We start from the raw sequence: 19289 nt of genomic DNA, 5'->3' as shown, positions 1-19289 counted from the left end.
TCCGGTCCCCTGGATCATTCTGTTCCAGACTTGCTGTACTCATTCCCTGCCTCAGGGCCTTTGCACTAGCTCTTCTTTCTGCCTGACAAGCAGTTCTTTGTCAAGGGTACTTTTTTTTTTTTTTTTTTTTGTCATCTGGAGCTCAGCTTGAATGTCATTTGCTCCACAAGGCCTTCCCTGATAACCCAGTGTAACTAGCGACTCTCCTGCCTCAGTGTCTATACTGTGTTTTCTCTTTTTACTGACTCCTTAATGCTGTGAAATTTTCCACCTATTGACACATTCACTGGCTGTCCCCACTATTAGAATGGAAGCCCCATGAAAGTAGGGGCCACATTTTGTTAATCACTGTATGTCCTGCACCTGGATTCAACATCATCCCCACATAAGACACTGAAAATATATTTGCTGAGTTAGGAAGTGAAGCAGCTGTGCTAGAAGGGTAAAAGGGCTGTGGGAGTACAGAGGGGGAAGCCATGACTGCCAAGGGGAGATACAGAGGGCTCCCAGGAGGAGGTGACATGTGGGCTGCCTTGAAGGGGTGAGTAGGTATTCTTTTTTTCTTTTTTTTTAAATCAGAATAATAATTCAAATATCAGCTGGTACTACCTTTGCGTTTTGCTTCTAACACCATGTTTGTGCAAAACACCATGTCAGTCTCTTGGTGTCCCGTGCTATGGACATGGATATAATTTTATCCAAATTCTCCACATTTGGATATAATTTTATCCAAACCTCTTAGCAGCTTGGCTAAGTAGGAATTCTCTCCGTTTTAGTGGTGGGATCACCAAGGCCGAGGGAGGTTAAATAACCTGCCTGAGGCCCCACAGCACAGCCAGTGGGGCTGAGCTGGGAGCTGCTTCTAGAACGTTGGCTAGTTCTCCCTCCATGCCACGTGGGAAGGGCTGGAGAGGAACTGGCCAGATTCTAATACTGAAGGTGCATAGCCTGCTCGTAGTCTATACATGTCATCCCACGTCTTCCCCACGACGGCCCAGTTAGGTGGGAAGTCCTCCTAATCACACTAGTGTGGCTCAGAGATGGGCAGAGCCTGCACAAGAACCCAGGCCTCCTGGACCCAAAGTTCAGCCTGCAATAGCGCCCTCAGCAGGTAGGAGTGCCCCACCAGAGGGGAGCTCACAGTGAAAGAAGCCAGGCCTGGGGGTGGGGGCCACCCAGATGACCCAAAGGGGGCCCTGAGGCCACCTGAGGCCATCTGGGCGCCTGTGGGGAGGGTGGTGAGAGGTCTGAGCTCCCTCCTCATCATGAAAGGTGGAGTTGCTAATGTGGAAGGTGACAGGGCAGGAGGCAGAGGTAGTCAGGTCAAGGTTGGGTTGGGGTCAGACACCAGGTCAGTGCCACCAATGGCCCATCCTGCCCTGTGTGGAGCTTTCCTGTCGCCTGGAGGCCATTGGAGGGCTGGCCTATTATTCCCACCATGCTGCTTGCTAAAGCCGCAGAGATGATGATGATGACTGCTGGATTGTGAGGGTCCTGGATGTAGTGCAAGTGTGGGAAGGTGGGGATGAACTCTCTACTGGGCACCGACTCGGGGCCTGGCACCGCTGTGTCTGATCTCATTTAATCCTCAGCGCTTACCTGAGGGGTAGTTATTACTGTCCCATGTTACAGATGAGAGGGGGAGTGGCCGGCCCAAGGCCACCCAGCAGGTCAATGACAGGGTCCGGCCTATATGGGAATCCAAGCATCCTGGCTGCGGAGGAGAGAAGTTGTGGACAGGCATGAGTGCTGCACTGTACAGTTCATAGTGGGTAGTCACCAGTGGGTTTCCATGTAATCTTAACCCCAGTCCCTGCAGCACGGAGCTCGTTGCCCTGCATCTATGGAAGAGTACCCCAGCTGAGATCTTGAGAGCAGGCCCTGGTCTGCCTGTATCCTGCCACACCCCATACCTAGCACAAGGTCTGGGACACAGGAGGTGCCTAATAAATGCTCACTCAAAGAAACCGTCCAGTGGGTGCTCTGGTGCTTAGCAGCAGAGGCCCTGGAGCCTGACAGACCTGACCTGACCTGTGGTCCTGCATCCCGGCTTTTCCCTGGCATGGTGACCTCAAGCTTCTGAGAAGATGAAGGCAGGAGCTGAGGCCCTGGGGCCTGGGTTCTGCAACTCGCATCATGTCACCTCCATCACACTCTGTTGGTCGAAGCAAGTCGTGAGGTGTGCTGAGATTCCAGGGGCAAGGAATAGACTCCATCTCTCGATGGAAGGAGCAGCAAAATGGCGTGGGCATGTTTTCAATCCACCACCCGGGGGGTGGCTGGTTCTCTTCATGCCTCACTCCCATTGTTTCCAGTCCCAGAACTGGAGTTCTGTGCTTGCCTGACTCGGGGGCGCTAGTTCCGGAGTCAGATCTGGAAGGAGGAAGCATACACATCAAAAGGATCACAAGGTTTTGGTAATTTACATTAGCACAAAATCTGGAAAACATGGGAATGTTTACTGTGGGTGCTAGTCCACAGAGAGAGGAACATAATTTCATTGGCCTAAATTTGTTTATTTATTTATGTATTTATGTATGCATGTGTGTGTTTTTTTATTTGGTGGGAGGGGCAGAGAGAGAGGGAGAGCAAGAATCCGGAGCAGGCTCCGCACTGTCAGCACAGAGCCGGACCCAAGGCTCGAACCCACGAACCGTGATATGACCTGAGCCGAAATCCAGTTGGATGCCCAACCGACTGAACCACTCAGGTGCCCCCTGAATTTACTTTACCTGAGATCCTAGATTTAGTGTGCCACTTTGCGCAGCGAGGGGCGGTTTTCGTTGTTGGCTTAGCTTTTGGGTTGACCGAACCTCGGATTCAATAGGGAACTATGAACTATGCCTCATTGATGTTGAAATGCCAGGACTTTCTTGCTTTAAAATAGGGGAAAGAACCCGGACACTAAGGGAGGGAGGAATATTGAGGTGGGTTTACCCTGCGTGACCCACTCACCTGCCCCCTAGCCAAGTTCCACCCTCCCCAACTTCCTTTTCTAGAACCTCTAGGAAACTCCGTTCACCAAGATATTGCGAACTCCATTAGTGACGGGAATGTCTTTGAAACAGGCAGGCTAGAGATGCCAGTGGAAGAAGCTGCCACAGAAATGGGCTCTATAAATTTTAGTGGAAGTGCTGGGATCCCAGAGGAGCAGAGCACACACGGCAGCACTTGGCCTGGGACATCAGACATCAGGTGGTAATCAGAATGGTTTAACTTACATCTTTATCTTTATCTTTAGCAGAGGCTAATTGTTCAAAGACCAAATAGGACCAACAGGCAGCCTCTAAACCCTCCTTAATCTGTATAACAGAAACAGCAAAGCAATAAGCGAACAAAATCTTCCACGTTGGGCAATGGAAGCCCCACTTGAGCCACTATGAAAGAGAACCTCAGTTCCCTCACCCAAAGCCCCTTGAATGGAAGAGAGGCCAGTACACTTCGGAGCAAACCCTTCAATAGCACCCCAGACACATACTGTAAATCTTTCCTGGGCCATTTGCCAGAGAACTGTGCTCTGTGAAGGGAAAATACACAGACTTTTCAGGGATTAGCAGACCTTGAGTCTATTTAATGCTAATTTCTGAGGACACAGAGAACCACTGTGCAGAGGCTCCAGCGGATCAGGTGATAATTGGAGTTTTGACCTGAGTCCAGGCATGCTGCACCCCAGGCATGAGACTCTGGACTCATCCTGAAATGATTTCCTCAGTTTCAGGGTGTATAGTTGAAATTTACAGGCGGAATTCACACGTACCTCTCCAGGCCTACGGGATGAGGGCCATTACAGTAGAAGGGGACAGTGGAAGCCCCTGGAACTTCACCTTCTTACCAGTCAATAAACGGAAAGAGTGGTTCAGCTCTGAAAGAATCACAGAAATTCGTGCCCTCCTCAAAGACCTGAAAGCTGCAGGGATGGTTTCTACCGCGGGCCACGTAGCTCACCTCTCTGGCCTGTGCAGAAGACACAGGTCTCTGAGAATGACAGGGAGCGATCACGGGCTTACTCGGATGAGGATGCCCCTTGCAGTCGCTATTCTAGGCGTGGCTTTTGTTGTGGGAGCAAATGTGCATGTTTTATGCCACTTGATGTGAAACTATGTATCGGCAAGTAACTTCTTTCCTCTTCCTGTATGGAGAATGGCGGAAGCAGTGTGCTTTCTCTTGGCTGAAGGAGAGCAGTACAGACCGCTCTGGCAACTTCTCTTGAAGCCTGTGAAGTTGCTGGTTCTCTGCTACGAGTTAGTCGACGGGGATATTTTATTTACCTGACAGAAGCCTTTTTTTAATTTTTTATTTCTTAAAAGTGTATTTATTGCTTTTGAGAGAAGAGAAGGAGAGAGCACGAGAGGGGGGTGGGCAGAGAGAGGGAGAGAAAATCCCAAACAGGCTCCGTGCTGTCAGTGCAGAGCCCGATGCCGGGCTTGAACCTACGGGGCTTGAATCCATGGGTGCTTAACCGACTAAGCCACCCAGGTACCCCAGAAGAATTTTTTTCTCTCTTTCTTTTTAAATTTAAATCCAAGTTAGTTAATGTATATTGTAGTAATGATTTTAGGAGTAGAATTTACTGATCCATTACTTAGGGACAACACCCAGTGCTCTCCCCAGGTGCCCTCCCTAATGCCCATCCCCCCAGTATCCCTCCAGCAACCCTCAGTTTGTTCTCTGTATTTAAGAGTCTCTTATGGTCTGCCTCCCTCTCTGCTTTTATCTTACTGTAGCTTCCCTTCCCCTGTGTTCATCTGTTTTGTTTCTTAAATTCCACATATGAGTGAAATCATACGATATCTCTCTATGACTGACTTATTTCGCTTAGCATAATACCCTCTAGTTCCATCCGCATTGTTGCAAATGGCAAGATTTCATTCTTTTTGATTGCCGAGTAATATTCCAATCAATGGATTTGATCATCCTCTCAAATTACAGGGCATCATACTTGTCCGCTGCATCGAGGACAACGTGTTCCTAGGATTTGGAGAGTGGAAAGTAGCAGGTACTTTAGATGCATTGAAAAGATACAAATATGCTGAGTGTGGGAGATAAATCCCATATGAACATAGAGGCCTGCCACCTGAGGAAGTTTCTGGGTGTTCAGTGGTCAGGATTGGTATTAGGATTCTCCATAGAAACAAGAATTAATAGAAATACAGATATGCATGATATAGATATACATGTATATAGATAGATATAGATATAAGGAGATTTGTTATAAGGAGTTGGCTCACACAGTTATGGAGATCTGCCCAAGACCTGGAGTTGGCAAGCTGCAGATCTAGGAAAGTCAGTGATGTAGTTCCAGTCCAAGGTCGAAGGCCTGAGAAGAAAGCGAGCTGATGGTGTAAGTTCCAGTCGGGAGGCAGGAGAAGACCGATGCCCCAGCTCAAAGACAGGCAGGGAGCAAATTCTCCTTCACTCGGCCTTTTGTTCTGTTCAAGCCTTCGATGGATTAGATGAGGCCCACCCGCATCAGGGAGGCGGTCTGCTTTGCTCAGTCCATGGATTCAATTGTTAACCTCATCCCTCACAGACACACCCAGAATCGTGTGTGACCAAGGATCCTGGCATCCTGTGGCCCCGTCGGCTGACACATATAATTAACCATCACATCCTGCCAAGTGAAAGAACTTGCTGTGCTCTTGTCCCCTTAGTAGCAGTAAGAAAGGACCCTTGTTGGGCTTCTGTGTATAGGGGAGGCAATCTACATCGCAGTTAGGTCTGCTGCTCTGATGCATGTCCTGAGCAGCCTGTGAGGCTCTCTGCTTTGAGAGGAGCCCAGAGCAAGAGAAGGGTTCCAGGTGGTCCAGGCCGAAGGGCAGGCAGCTCTTCCCATAGAGCCGATGACCCCAAAGGGATTCACGTGTCTGCAGTGGTTGAGGGTGACGTTTGAGCTCATGGCCAACCCTGAGAGAAGAACCACAATGGAGCATCTAGGATTTAGGAGCCAATCCGGGCACTCCTTGGTGAGCAATTTTCTTCCTTTTGAGGAAGAGCTCTTGGCTTGTTGCTGGGCCTCGCTGAGAATGGTCCCTGTGTGGGAGGCGCCAGCAACTATAAAGTAATTAATGACTCTCACCCATAATCATCTCGTTTCTCGGATTGGGGTATATATGCTCGGTGATTGCTAACTGGGATGTCAGTGAGTCATGCATCAGGTGTGAAAACACTCCATTTCTCTCCTTTTTCCGCCCTCATTTTCTAGAATCAGGCTCCTGTCTCCTCTACTCCACAGATTCTGCAATTGTCAAGTTCACCAGTGACCTCTTTATGGCTAGTGCAATGGGGCTTTTAAACAATTATTTTGGGGGCACCTGGGTACCTGGCTCAGCCGGTTAAGTGTCCGACTCTTCATCTTGGCTCGGGTCACGATCTCACAGTTTGTGAGTTCGAGCCCCGCATTGGGCTCTGTTCTGACAATGTGGAGCCTGCTTGGGATTCTTTGTCACCCTCTCTCTGCCCCTCCCCGCTCTCAGTCTCTCTCAAAAATAAAATAAACATTTAAAAAAAATAAATAACTAGTTTGGAAATATGGAAAATTTCACACACATGGAAGCTGAGAAAATAGTATAATGAACTCCCATCACAAAACTTCAACATGTATTGACTTTTTACCCATTGCCCCTGCACCCTCCCTTGTGAACTCACATATCTTCCCAGGGCTGGTGAGATCTAAATTTCAGTGAGGTCCCCATCTCTGCTTTCATTCCAGACCCCTGTCCAAGGCGGAGACCACTATATCCAGAATTCTCCTAGACACCCCTCCGTGGCTGTCCCACAGGTGTCTCCCACTCAACATGTACCAAACTGAGTTCCTCCTCTTGCCCAAACCCACTGTTTCCTGGATTCCTATATATCCGCTCAACACATAGTCCTTAAGTTATCTATTGGGCATGCAAGAAAAAATGGTGGATTTGCAATAAACAAAGACATCACTGCTCTACTAAAAACAAGAAAAAAAGGACGATAATAAGGGTTGACAAGAATGTGGAGAAATTGGAAGCCTCATACATTGCTGGTAGGAGTGTAAGATGCCCTCCAAGAGTCAGGTCTAAGCCCACTGAGGATTTAAAGTGACCGGCTTTCAGAGGAGAGGGGAATAAAGCATAGGTGTTTTGATGGATGAGAAGGTAGAGTGGCCTGACTTGGGAAATTGCGGTGGGGGGGGGGGTTGCGTAGAAAGATCAGGGAACTGGGGAGCTGGATTGTGGGGCCTCTGAGGGATGGGTTACAGGGGTGCCTGGAGAAATGGCATAAACACCACCCAACCTGGGCAGACTTTGGGAGCTCCCCACTAAGCATGGTGTAGGGGCCCTGGGGCCACCAAGTGCCCCCCTGGCTTGGGCTCCGGGAAGCTGCCGTGGTGATTTGTGTGTCTTCTTCTCAGGATGGCCTGAGCCTCGTGGAACTGTGACTAGCCCCAGGGACAGGGGGAGGCTCCTGGTAAATGACCAACATTAGAGTTCCTGCCAACCCTGGCAGTGAGTGGAGGGGACTCTGACTGGATTTCATGTGATTTATCAAAATAAAGAAATGCACATTTCTCATGCCCTGAGCGTCATGATGTAATATGGGATTACAAATTGGGATACGTGTGAGGTAAAAAGGGGATGGCCATAGAGAAAGAGGGCAGATTCCCTATTTATTTAGCAGGTTGAGTGGACAGGTCTTAATGGTGGATTGGAAGTGGAAGGTTGGAAATTGGTGCAAAAAACCCCGAAGATTTCCACGTTTCTGACTGAGACGTGGGTCCGTTGGGGTCCATTCCCCATCCCCTTCCTCTAGATGACCAGTTCCGGCCGTGATAAAGACTACCGATGGTACAGCCTCAGCAACCTGGTCCGTGTAGCCTACAACCCATCTGCCAGTCACCCCCTTCCTGCTCCTGCCTGGGGGATGGTGTGGCACGAAGCAGGTATTAAAGAGGGGATTCACTTCCCGGTAGGAGTAAAATCCTGGCCTATCCCAGGATTAGCCATGTGGGGCTCCAGAAAGGCCTCCGCCCACTCCCTAGAGGGTATCCAAGACTGGCCAGGGCGGGGTCTGTGCTCACTGGCCTCAAGGTCCCCGAGGGTCCCTCCTCCCATCCGCGCCCCAGCATGTCCCGCCCACTGGCCAGGCTGCAGGGGACACGTGGAAGGCAGCGAGCTGGGGCTAGGGCTCAGTGATTCTCATCCCAGGGCAGGGTGGGATCCTGGCTGGAAGGTTCCCAGCCGGGCTGGGAGATCCTTGGGCTGAGTTTGGGCATCCTCAGGCCTGAGTCTTGGATCCATCCGGGCTCAGACGCAGGCCGCCCTGGGTTTGGCCCTGGGCCGGAACCAGAGACTCCCCTTGCAGAGAGCGCCCAACCATCCCCATCCCTCCTGGCCCCCTCAGCCAGGCCCTTGGGGGCCGTGGTGTCAGTGCCGGCAGAGTGGCAGGCAGCGGGGTCCTTCGTCTGGATTGGAGGTGCAGCAGCAGGAGGGAGAAGGGGGGCCGGAGGTGCTGGGGGAGGGCGGGGAGGGGAAATGGCTGCAGCTGGGAAGGACCAGGCCCGGAATGAAGTCTGCTTCTGAGAAGGGCCGCGAGAGTCCAGTTCATTTCCCGCCTCTCCCCGCCACAGCCCTGGATGGGAGGCCTTGGCCGTCACCTCCCTCGCTGGGCCCTCTTCCCATGCAGAGCTGGAGGTGCCCTGGGCTGGAGGGTTTCTGCCTCAGGATCTCCAGTCGGAGGGGTTTGCAAGGGAGGAAACTGAGGTGGCTGGTGCTGGGCTGGGGCCGAGGTCCACCCGCTCGAAAGCCGAAGCTGCCAGACCCGGCAGCCGCTGCTGTGTCCCCATCTGCACTATCTCTCGGCCTTTGACACTGGGCGTCACGGGCCTGGCACCAAAGGCCCCTGGGGTCTTCTTACAGCTTTGGGCCAGCCTTCTCAGCGTCCTCTGTGCACCTCTCATCCTCCCTTTTGAAAGTCTCCAGAGCTTTGAACTGGGCCCCCTTCTCTTCCATTGTGACACTGTCACTGGGAGAGCTCAGCCTCCCCCCATGTGGGGCTCACTCCCGGGCTCACTCCAGAGATGGAGCCCTGGTAGCCAGGGGCCTCCTGGACATCTGCTCCTGGATGTTCTGCGCCTCAGAGAAGGTGCTGTCATTGGCCTGGCCCCGAGTGGAGTGAGGAGGTAGGCTTGGGGCCAGTTGCTCAAAAAACCGACTCTTCGGAAGTCATCAGCACTTCCTGTGATGGTTTCTAACAACCAAGCTGAGCTACCTTAAAAGGAGCCGTTTAAAAACTGTTGTATGGGGGGCACCTGGGTGGCTCAGCCGGTTGAACATCCGAGGTCATGATCTCGAAGTTCATGGGTTTGAGCCCATGTCGGGCTCTGTGCTGACAGCTCGGAGCCCAGAGCCTGCTTCGGATTCTGTGTCTCCCTCTCTCTCTGCCCCTCCCCTGCTCATGCTCTGTCTCTCTCTCAAAAATAAATAAATATTTTTAAAAAACTGTTGTATGTAAGTGATGAATCACGGGAATCTATTCCCAAAGCCAAGAGCGCACTGTATACATGGTATGTTAGATAACTTGACAATAAATTATATTTAAAAAATAATGAAAAATAAAATAATAATAATAAAAAAAAGAGATCTTCAAGGGACACCTGGGTGACTCAGTAGGTAAAGCATCTGACTGTTGATTTCAGCTCAAGTCATGATCTCACAGTTCATGGCTTGGAGCCACATATTGGGTTCTGCACTGACCGGGGCTTGCTTGGGATTCTTTCTCCCTCTCTCTGTCCCTCCCCTGCTCACAATCTCTCTCTCTCTCAAAATAAATAAATAAACTTTAAAAAACTGTTAAAAAAGAACTTTAGAAGGGGTTATGTGTCCATAATGGGTCTTAAAGGCCCTAAAGGGGTTCGAGTGCTCCTTAGCTTTGGTGGGGGCAATGGGCGGAGCTCCCCTGATGCCCCCAGGATCCTGAGGACTCTGAGGCTATTGTGGCCATTACAGGGGGGCTGTCTTCACAGGACTCATCTCTGACCAAGGTGGAGCTTCAGCCCTGCTGGCAGTCCCCCAGCGTTCTTCCCGCCCCCCCCCCCCCCCGCCCTCCCTCAGGCCCTCAGGCTCAGAGAACTGGTCACCTCAGCCTGGTCCCAGTCTTCTGCCCCAGAGACCTGCCACACCCCTTGGTCAAGCTCTCATGCAAATACGGTTCCTTTCATTCAAGGACTTCCAGAAGGGGCTTACCCCGGCCTTGTACCCACACCCTTCATAGCCCCTGCCCAAGCTGTCTATACTCCATGGCCACTTTCTCCGAGAAGCCTTCCTGGCTGCCCCCACCAAGGATTCTCTCTTCAGTGTCCTCTCAAAGCCACTCCTTCAGTTGTCCCGGGGCCTCATCCCACACCACCTTTTATTGCCGCAAGACTGAGGTTTCTTTGCCAATGTGACTTCAACGCCCAACGATGAGCGAGATAAAGTGGGTGCTAAGGAAAACAGACTTGAAAATGTACAAGGGTCCTCAGGCATTGTTTTAGAAGTCTTGGCCGAGCTGTCCTGGATACTGAATGGGGATCAGCAGATGTTAGGTTCTACCCTCATGAGTGTCCTGGGACTCTTCTGATTAGAGGCCTGGTCTGCTCAAGAAGTATGTCCTCTGGATGAGCTTTAGGCCTGAGCCCTTGATGAAAAACAGTCACCCAGAATTACCTTGGACCCGCTGGGTTCCTGTCCTTCTCTCCTCTTTGGGCTTTAACTCTGACCAATCTGGGGCTCAGCCTGCTGTGGTTTGGTACCTGTTCCTAGGCGTTCATGGGACCCAACCTGTGAGATAATAGGAAATATACGCATTGGTCTCCCTCCCCGGTTCCTGGCACAGAGCTCCTAAAACTCTTGGAATTCCCTAGATGATAGGACCGTCCTTTGTTTTAATGAGGCAACTCTTGGTAGTCTCCTGGATAGCTTCCAGTTGGGTGCTGGTCGCCAGAAAGACTAAGCTATGATTAGAAGCTCGAACTTTAAGTCCTACCCCTATCCTCTGGGAATGGGAGAGGGGCTGGATATTGAGTTAATAATTGACCATGCCTAAGAGCTTCTGGGTTGCTGGAGGTACTGAGAGGGTGGTGAGCCTGGTGATGGCATGGAAACTTCACGCCTCTTCCCCCTTCTCTTCCATCTCTTCCATCTGGATGTTCATCTATAGCCTTTATTCTTTAATGATAAACCGGTAAACGGAAGTAAGTGTTGCCCTGAGTTCTGTGAGACATTCTAGCAAATTTTTGAACCCCAGTAGGGGGTTGTGGAGATCCCAATTGATATCCTGCAGTCAGAAGTATAAATTACAGCCTGGGACTTCAAGTGGCATCTGCAATGGGGGTCTGGGGGCAATCGTGTGGGGCTGAGTCCTTAAAACCTGTGGGGTCTGACACTATCCCCAGGTGGATACTGTCAGAATTGAGTCGCATCGCAGGACACCCAGCTGGTGTCGGCTAATTGCTTTACGTATGGTGTCAGAAGCGAGGCGCTGTGGGAGTGAGAGTGGAGGAGAGACACAGGATTGTTCAGCCCCACATCCTCATCATGGGATCCTGCCCTCCATCTCCTAACAACTCCCACCCCCTCCCATCTTACACTATCTACTCGCAGAGCTGGGGGTTTCTCAGACTCATCTGCCCCAGATGGATACGTGCAGAGTCCCGCGTGCCCTCTTTTAAATGTGCATGGCACGCACGCGCGTGCACGCACGCACACACACACACACGCACACACTCAAGTAGAGCCAGAGACGCTACTGCGCCAGAGGGACCAGCTTTATTAGATTCCAGCAAGACTATACAGCGTGTGTTTCATGCAGATTAAATATGTGTCTTCGCTGCCCCTGGGAGGGAGCACTTCCACCGCCAGATCCTTCCTTGGTGTGTCAAGGGGTGAGTATCAAGGGGAACTCTCAACATATTCCGCGTGGGGGACAGTTGGGATCATGACTGGGGGTGGAGGTGAGACAGTGGGCAGCTGAGGGCCCTTGGGACCTTGTGTCTTCAGAGGTTCAGGGACCACAGGACCTTGGTCCTTTGCTGGTGGTGACACCAGAAGGTCTTGATCTTTCAGAGGCACCGGGATTATGGGAACTTGATTCTTCACAGGCTCAGGGACCACGGGATCTTGATTCTTTGGAGGCTCTGGGACCATGGGACCTTGATCCTTGACTAGTGCTGGGACCACAGGACCTTGATTCTTTACCTGTGCCTCAACCACAGAATCGTGATCCTTCAGAATCTCTGGGGCCACTCCACTTTGATCCTTGGCTGGCTCCAGAACCACTAAACCTTGATTCTTTACAGGCTCAGAGAGCACAGGACTTTCATTCTTTATAGGTGCTATGACCGTGGCACTTTGATCCTTCAGATGCTCTGGAACCATAGGACCTTGATCTTTGCCAGGTGCTGAGACCATGGGACCTTGATCCACAGGCTCAGGGACCACGGGGCTTTGATCTTTGACAGGCGCTGGGACCATGGGCCCTTGATCCTTTGGAGGCTCTGGTACCATGGCACCTTGATCCTTAACTATTTCTGGAGCCATGGGACTTTGATTCTTTGGAGGCACCGGGACCAAGGAACCTTGTTCCTTTACTGGTGCTGTGATCACAGACCCTTCATTCTTTAAAGGCTCAGGGGCCACGTGATCTTGATCCTTAACTGGTGCGGGGCCCACAGGACCTAGATCTTTCAGAGGCCCCGAGACCACAGGAGCTTGACCCTTCAGAGGCTCTGGGACCATAGGGCCTTGATCTTTTGGACGATCTTGGATCACAGGACCTTGATCTTTCAGAGGCCCTGGGCCCATAGGACTTTGATCCTTGTCTGGCTCTGTGGCTACAGGACCTCGATTCTTACGTGAATCACTGGTGAGTTCAACCTGGCTCCTGCAGAGGAGAGAGAGGTAGTCACTGTGAGGGCCAACGCTCAGGCCAAGGATTGGGCAGAGCACAGATTGCCTGATAAGTCTCGGCCTAGAGGAGCCTGGGAAGGGAACTCTTCCTGGAGAGCCAAGAGGAGAATCTGATGTCCATGTTCTTAGTACAGAACGTGGAGTGGGGGGAGGGGCAGGCTCAGGAATCAGTCATTCAATGTGCTTGCCAATTGATTATAACCTGCGCGTGGCACAGTGGGGGGCACCCAGCTGACGAGGGCAGTACAGCAGAGGGCTCAGAGTCCTCCTGTGGCTGTGGGCATCCCAGCAGCCTGTCCACCCCACACTCCACCCAGGCCGCTCTCCCTTCCTCCGTGATAGCTGGGCCCTCCTGCGAGCCCGTCTTAGCCATCCACTCAGATGACCCTAGAGGCCAGTACCCTTTCCCTCTTCTCAGGGTCTTTGCTACCCCCCGTCCCCAAATCCTTTGTTAAGGACTGACTGTGGAGAGGGATAATACAAAGGGCAGGATACGGGCGCCTGGGTGGCTCAGTCTGTTAAGCGTCCAACTTCGGCTCAGGTCATGATGTCACGATTTACGAGTTCGAGCCCCGCGTCGGGCTCTGTGCTGACAGCTCGGAAACTGGAGCCTGCTTCGGATTCTGTGTCTCCCTCTCTCTCTGCCCCTCCCCTCCTCAAACATAAATAAACATTTTATATATATATATATATATATATATATATATATATATATATATATATAAAAGAAAGAGGGCAGGAGAATGTCCCTCTAACACCTCTTCCTACTAAGGGGAAAGTATTTTCTCATTAACATGGTTTAGAATAGCCTACGCAAGGTGATAATAAAAAGCAGAGTGGCTTTTAATTGGTTTTCTTACTGCATTTAAATTCTCTATAGGCGATGCACCACATTGTTGCCTGAGCCACTGCCATTGCCCCCACCTTTGGAGGTGAGTGGCGGGGACTCCCCATTCAGGCAGTGAAGTGGCCCTGCTCCCCCCGCTCTATCCCCACTTCTGGCTCCCTCTACTGACCCCGGGCCCTTGCCCTCACTTACTCCAAGGCTCTGGGGCTGATTCCCCTGCAGCCGAATCCAACCCTCTCACCAGGCCTCACTGGGGACACCCTCCTCATCCCTTGGCCCATCCACATCGCGGAGAGCAGGTGACATCACTGACACATTCAGGGCCACACGCAGAGGCCACCCGTCTAGTTTAGAACACACACTCCTTCCTTGCAGGCCAGGCTGATATTTGGCACTCAGCCAGTGTCCCAAACACTGGCACACCTACGGCACATTCCAATTTCCAAATCACTCCTTCTCATAGCTCATTTCGGCAACGCGGTGACCCCGTGAGGCATGCGGGGAGGACTGTATTACCCTTACTTGTCAGAGGAAGAAACTGAGGTCTGGAGGGAGCACGTGATTTGGAAAGTGAGGGACCTCCATGGACTCTGGAGTCTGGGTCTTTCCGCTCCTGGAGCCTGTCCTCTGTCCGTGGTAGTGCCGGGCACAGAGGCTGCTCAGTACAGGGGAGCTATTATTACTCTCTTACGCTCTGTGGCCAGTCAAGTATTTAAGCTTAAATCCTCTTCAGCATTTTAACAGTTCCCATCAGCTTTTAGGACTATGTCTTACCTGATTATTAAAGCTGGTTTAGTAAGACCCCCTACTTGACACCACTTCCCTAGTTTCTGATGGTTTTGTCTCTCTGGGCCTCAAGTTTGTCATCTATTTCATTGGATATAATGATATTTACTCAGAAGTTTATGATTAGAGATCATGTAGGTCGAGCACCTTGCACCACGACATTACTATGCAATATTACAATTATTTTTCTATTTATGGGGCACCTGGGTGGCTCAGTTAGTTAAGCAACCGACTCTGGATTTCGACTCAGGTCTTGATCTCACGGTCATGAGATCGAGCCCCATGTTGGGCTCTGCGCTGACAGGACAGAGCCTGCTGAGGATTCTCTCTCTTCTCTCTCTCTGCCCCTCCCCCCTCTCTCCCTCTCCCTCTCTCTCTCCCTCTCTCTCAAAATAAATAAAAACTTAAAAAAAATTATTTTTCTATTTATTTAGAAGTAACGCTACACATATTGGGACTATTTTTATTGTGATATGTCATCCCAGTCTAGAAGCTTTTTACTGTATGTAGCATCTTGAGTTCCCTGGGGACCTACGTCTCTCAGCAGAGTACCCAGCATCCTAGGCAGACTCTGTCAATCCCTCTGGATGTTTCTGAGCATCACAGTGGACCGACAGGAGCCAAGGTGGCTCCCTGGCTCAGCATGACCCAGACCACAAGCTGCTCTGGCCAGCTGGACACAGCTGGCTGCCATCAGTGGGACCTTAGCGTTTGCAGAGGGAGTTAGGCAAGGCCACCCGAAGTACGCAGATTCCAAAGACGGCATTAAAATATATCTAATACTGGGGTGCCTGGGTGGTTCAGTCGGTTAAGCGTCCGACTTCGGCTCAGGTCGTGATCTCACAGTCCGTGAGTTCGAGCCCCACGTCGGGCTCTGTGAGGACAGCTCAGAGCCTTGAGCCTGTTTCAGATTCTGTGTCTCCCTCTTTCTCTGCCCCTCCCCCGCTCACGCTCTCTCTCCTTCAAAAATAAACATTTAAATAAAATAAATACATTTTATTTATTTTAATACTATTTTAATACATTAAATAAATAAAAATTTAAAATACGTCCAGAGAGGAGATAAAAATCACCTAATTCAGAATGGAACCAAGTAGGAAATGGATTGGATGAATCCCATCAGGTAGTGAACAACCTGGGTGGGGTCACTGTGAAGCGGTGACAGAGCTGAGGGAGGGGACACAAGAGGTGACAGGGCTTAACTTGATCTCAGGGGCTTGCACTGCAAAACCTACCTCACTGGCAGCACATAAACTCGGCGTCCCTGGCTGGCATGGAGACGAAACAGGGGGCTGGCCCCGCAGTGTGGGCAAAATGAACTTCCCTGGGTATTTGAGGCCCTGGCCCCTGTGCCAAGCCCCACATTTCTGTTGAAAGAGCCTCTTGGCCACCTGCAACTTAACCCCACGTATAACCCTAGATTGCTTTGGTTGGTGAAGCTGTTTCCTGAGGAAGTGTCTTGACTCATGGGAAGGTTTAGAATGAAGATTAGAAATGATAAAATTGATAAATCTACAATCTTACCCTTTTTTGGTCTTAAGCTAAGGAAAAATCTATGTAGATTGATTTTGAACACATCTGTGATGTTTCAAATAATTTGGCATATTAGAATACCTAACAGATTAGCTTTGTGACTCCAATATAAAATGTATAATGGAGTAATTAATTTAGATTTGTGATTTTAAGTTGAAAGATAGAAGACAATTTTACAAATTTTGAAAACAATGATGGAACTTTTATGATAACCCAATAGTTATATTTTTAAGTTTTATTTTATTTATTTATTTTTAATTTATTTTTTAATGTTTATTTATTTTTGAGAGAGACAGAGTGCAAGCTGGGGAGGGGCAGAGAGAGAGGGAGACACAGAATCCGAAGCAGGCTCCAGGCTCTGAGCTGTCAGCACAGAGCCCAATGTGGGGCTCGGACCCACAAATCATGAGATCGTGACCTGAGACGAGGTCAGATGCTTAACCGACTGAGCCACTCAGGCGCCCCAGTTTGTTTTAAATGACTTATAATTTAATGTAAATTATTTAAGGGAACCCAATTAATTAGGTTATAAAATCCCCCTTAAAAGAGACTGTTGAATTTTACCAGATTTTTTAAATGCATTACTTTTATAAATTAAGCATTCATTTTTAAAACCAAAGCAGCCTTGGGGCACCTGGCTGGCTCAGTCAGTGGAGCACGCGACCCTTGATCTTGGGGTTGTGAGTTCGAGGCCCATGTTGGGTGAAGAGATTACTTAAGAATAAAGTCTTAAAAAAATAATAATAATAAATGAAACCAAAGCAGCCTCAGTTGGTTTTCCTATGGACAGAGCCACCCTCAAGGACAACATAAAACTCTCGTTGACACTGACTGGCCATCACTTGGCTCCACAGTGCCCTGCCAGTCTCCCTGTCTGTAAAATGCCCCACCATTCCCAGTAAGGCTGGCAGAAGCCGCCCGCCCAGTGCCTTCCATGTGAATGATTCTAAGTTGCACCCTCAGCCGGTTGGCAAGGTGAGATGGGCCCGATTCAGCCCCGCCGGCCCACGGGCCAGCTGTGCTTGGCATGGGCATGTCCTTGGCCATGGCCCCACCGGCACAACCAAAAATCTGGAGCCCTGAGCCAGCTGCAGATCTTCTCAGGACAACACGTGCCACAGACCCCCTCGGGCTCCCAGCCTGAGTCCCCTCTCAGAAACTAGAACAACCTGTTGGATTCATCTTGAGGCTTCCGTGCTGCTTATTGCCTGCAAGATCTTGGAGATCTTGGGCAATTGCTCAACCACTAGAGACCTCAGTTTCTCCACTTATAAAATGGGGATAACAATACAAATGTCAGGAACTCTTACAACAGAGGATCAGACGATCCTGTTGGGCAGGGATGTGAAATCACAGTTCTCCAGATTTGTAGAGCGCTCCTTGGTGCATCACGTGGTTAAGTCCATTCCCATGAACTGTAGTAACAGCTTACTAAATGCTCACATCCTCCTTACTTTAGCTCACTGGACCCTCACGGCAGCCCTGGAGGAAGGCAGGGAGAGGGGTGACCAACCCTCCAGCCTCACCCTCCTGGCACTGTCCTCTGGGCAGCCCGTGCTGTTTTACGCATCCCCCGTGCTTTGTTTCTTGTTTCTGCCTCCTGGATTGTCCCCTTTCATCCGCTTTGCCTAGTCTGTCTTTGACGGCTCGGTTCAGACCCCACTTCCTCACAAGGTCCTGGTTGCATCTCTCCAAATGAGCTCCCTCTTGCTGCACCATTTTACAGTCTCTCCCACATTCACAGATACCCCATTTAATGTCAGTTTCCCCCACTGTGCCCGTGAGCTCCCTGAAGGCAGGGGCCATCCTCCTGGCCTGCAGCCCCAGTGCCCAGCACAGTACCTGCAACAAAGAAGGTCAAATGGAAAGATTTACAAATTATTGTTCCCGAGACCTGGTTCATCATTCATCTCACGGCCCCAGCCAGAAACCCAGCGTCTTCCTTGATATCTCCTTCTTCCATAAAACCTTCACCCAATCCATCAGGAAACATCTGTTCCGGCTCCTAACATTTATCTCGTGAATTTTTCCACTTCTTTCCCTCCTTCCTTTTCCTCCACCAGCTGTGTCATCATTTCCATGGACCACGGTCACGGCCTCCTAACTGGTATCCTTTCCTCCTCCTCCAATCCATTCTTCATACAGAAATCAGAATGACCTTTCCAAAAAGCAACCCCCTTTGCTTACAACTCTTCATGGCTCTCATTGCACTCAGCATAAAGAGTAAAACCAGTTAGGGGCGCCTGGGTGGCTCAGTTGGTTGAGCGTCTGACTTTGGTTCAGGTCATGATCTTGTGGTCCATGAGTTTGAGCCCCATGTCAGGCTCTGTGCTGACAGCTCGGAGCTTGGAGCCTGCTTCAGATTCTGTCTCCCTCTCTCTGCCCCTCCCCTCCTTGCACTCTGTCTCTCTCTCTCTCTTTCAAAAATTAATAAACATTAAAAAAAAGAGAGAGAGAGTGAAACCTGTTACATGGCCCCATCTAGCTGAGCAGCCTGCTCCCAATGCCCTCCTGGCTCTATGTCCCCAGGCTCCCAGGACTTTGTTCTGTTCCTCAGTACGCCCTGCTTCTTTCCATTTCCAGTTTTGCACATGCTGTTGTCTCCTCCAAGAACATTCTCTTTCTCCTTCTTGCCCTGGTTAATGTGTACTCATCCCTTATCTCTCAGCTCACTGGAGCACTTTCCCAGGGAAGCCTTCCCTGACCCCACCGATGGGACAAGGTCACCAGCTACAGGCTCTCCTAGTCCCTGCACTGTCTTTCCCACCCCTTCACAAGGCTAATTACTCGCATTCTTTTGGATTAATGTTTCCCCTACTAGACTGAAGCTTTTAGAGGGCAGGACCATGCCGACTTTGCATATCACCATATTGTCTGTACCTAAAACAGCAGGGGATACCCCAACTAAATACTTGTCAAATGAATGAATAAATGAGAGCTTTTCTGTGCTGGGTGCTGTCGTATTTGCAAAATTTAATGTTCCAAGGTTATATGAGACATCCTAAGTCTTAGTAACTTGATTTTCTGCCCTTCCTCCTGTTACCATGGAGACAGGCAATTGCCTCCTGGGCACACACACACTGGCCTTGGATCTATGCTTTATCAGAGTCTGGAAACAGGATTAGCGAGCCCTGCCAGAGACTATTTGGAAAAAGGGCTTCCTTCCCTCCTGCTGGATTTCTACCCTTGCACACAATTCTAATCCC

General features: G+C 50.3%; 1 protein-coding gene across 1 annotated transcript in view; it reads right to left on the bottom strand.

The window, feature by feature from the left end:
- Positions 1–11758: 11758 nt before the first annotated feature.
- The window catches only part of MAP6 (microtubule associated protein 6), a 76117-nt gene continuing 68586 nt past the window's right edge, over positions 11759–19289 (bottom strand). Inside the window, exon 4 of the mRNA XM_058690359.1 lies at positions 11759–12891. Within this exon, the coding sequence (XP_058546342.1) occupies positions 11901–12891 (991 nt within the window). The 3' untranslated portion in view covers positions 11759–11900. The remainder of the gene's footprint in view (positions 12892–19289) is intronic.

The sequence above is a fragment of the Neofelis nebulosa genome, chromosome 10, assembly GCF_028018385.1.
Source record: "Neofelis nebulosa isolate mNeoNeb1 chromosome 10, mNeoNeb1.pri, whole genome shotgun sequence".
Classification (NCBI taxonomy): Eukaryota; Metazoa; Chordata; class Mammalia; order Carnivora; family Felidae; genus Neofelis; species Neofelis nebulosa.
The sequence above is the reverse complement of the archived record's forward strand: the minus strand, read 5'-3'. Positions and strand labels throughout refer to the sequence as shown.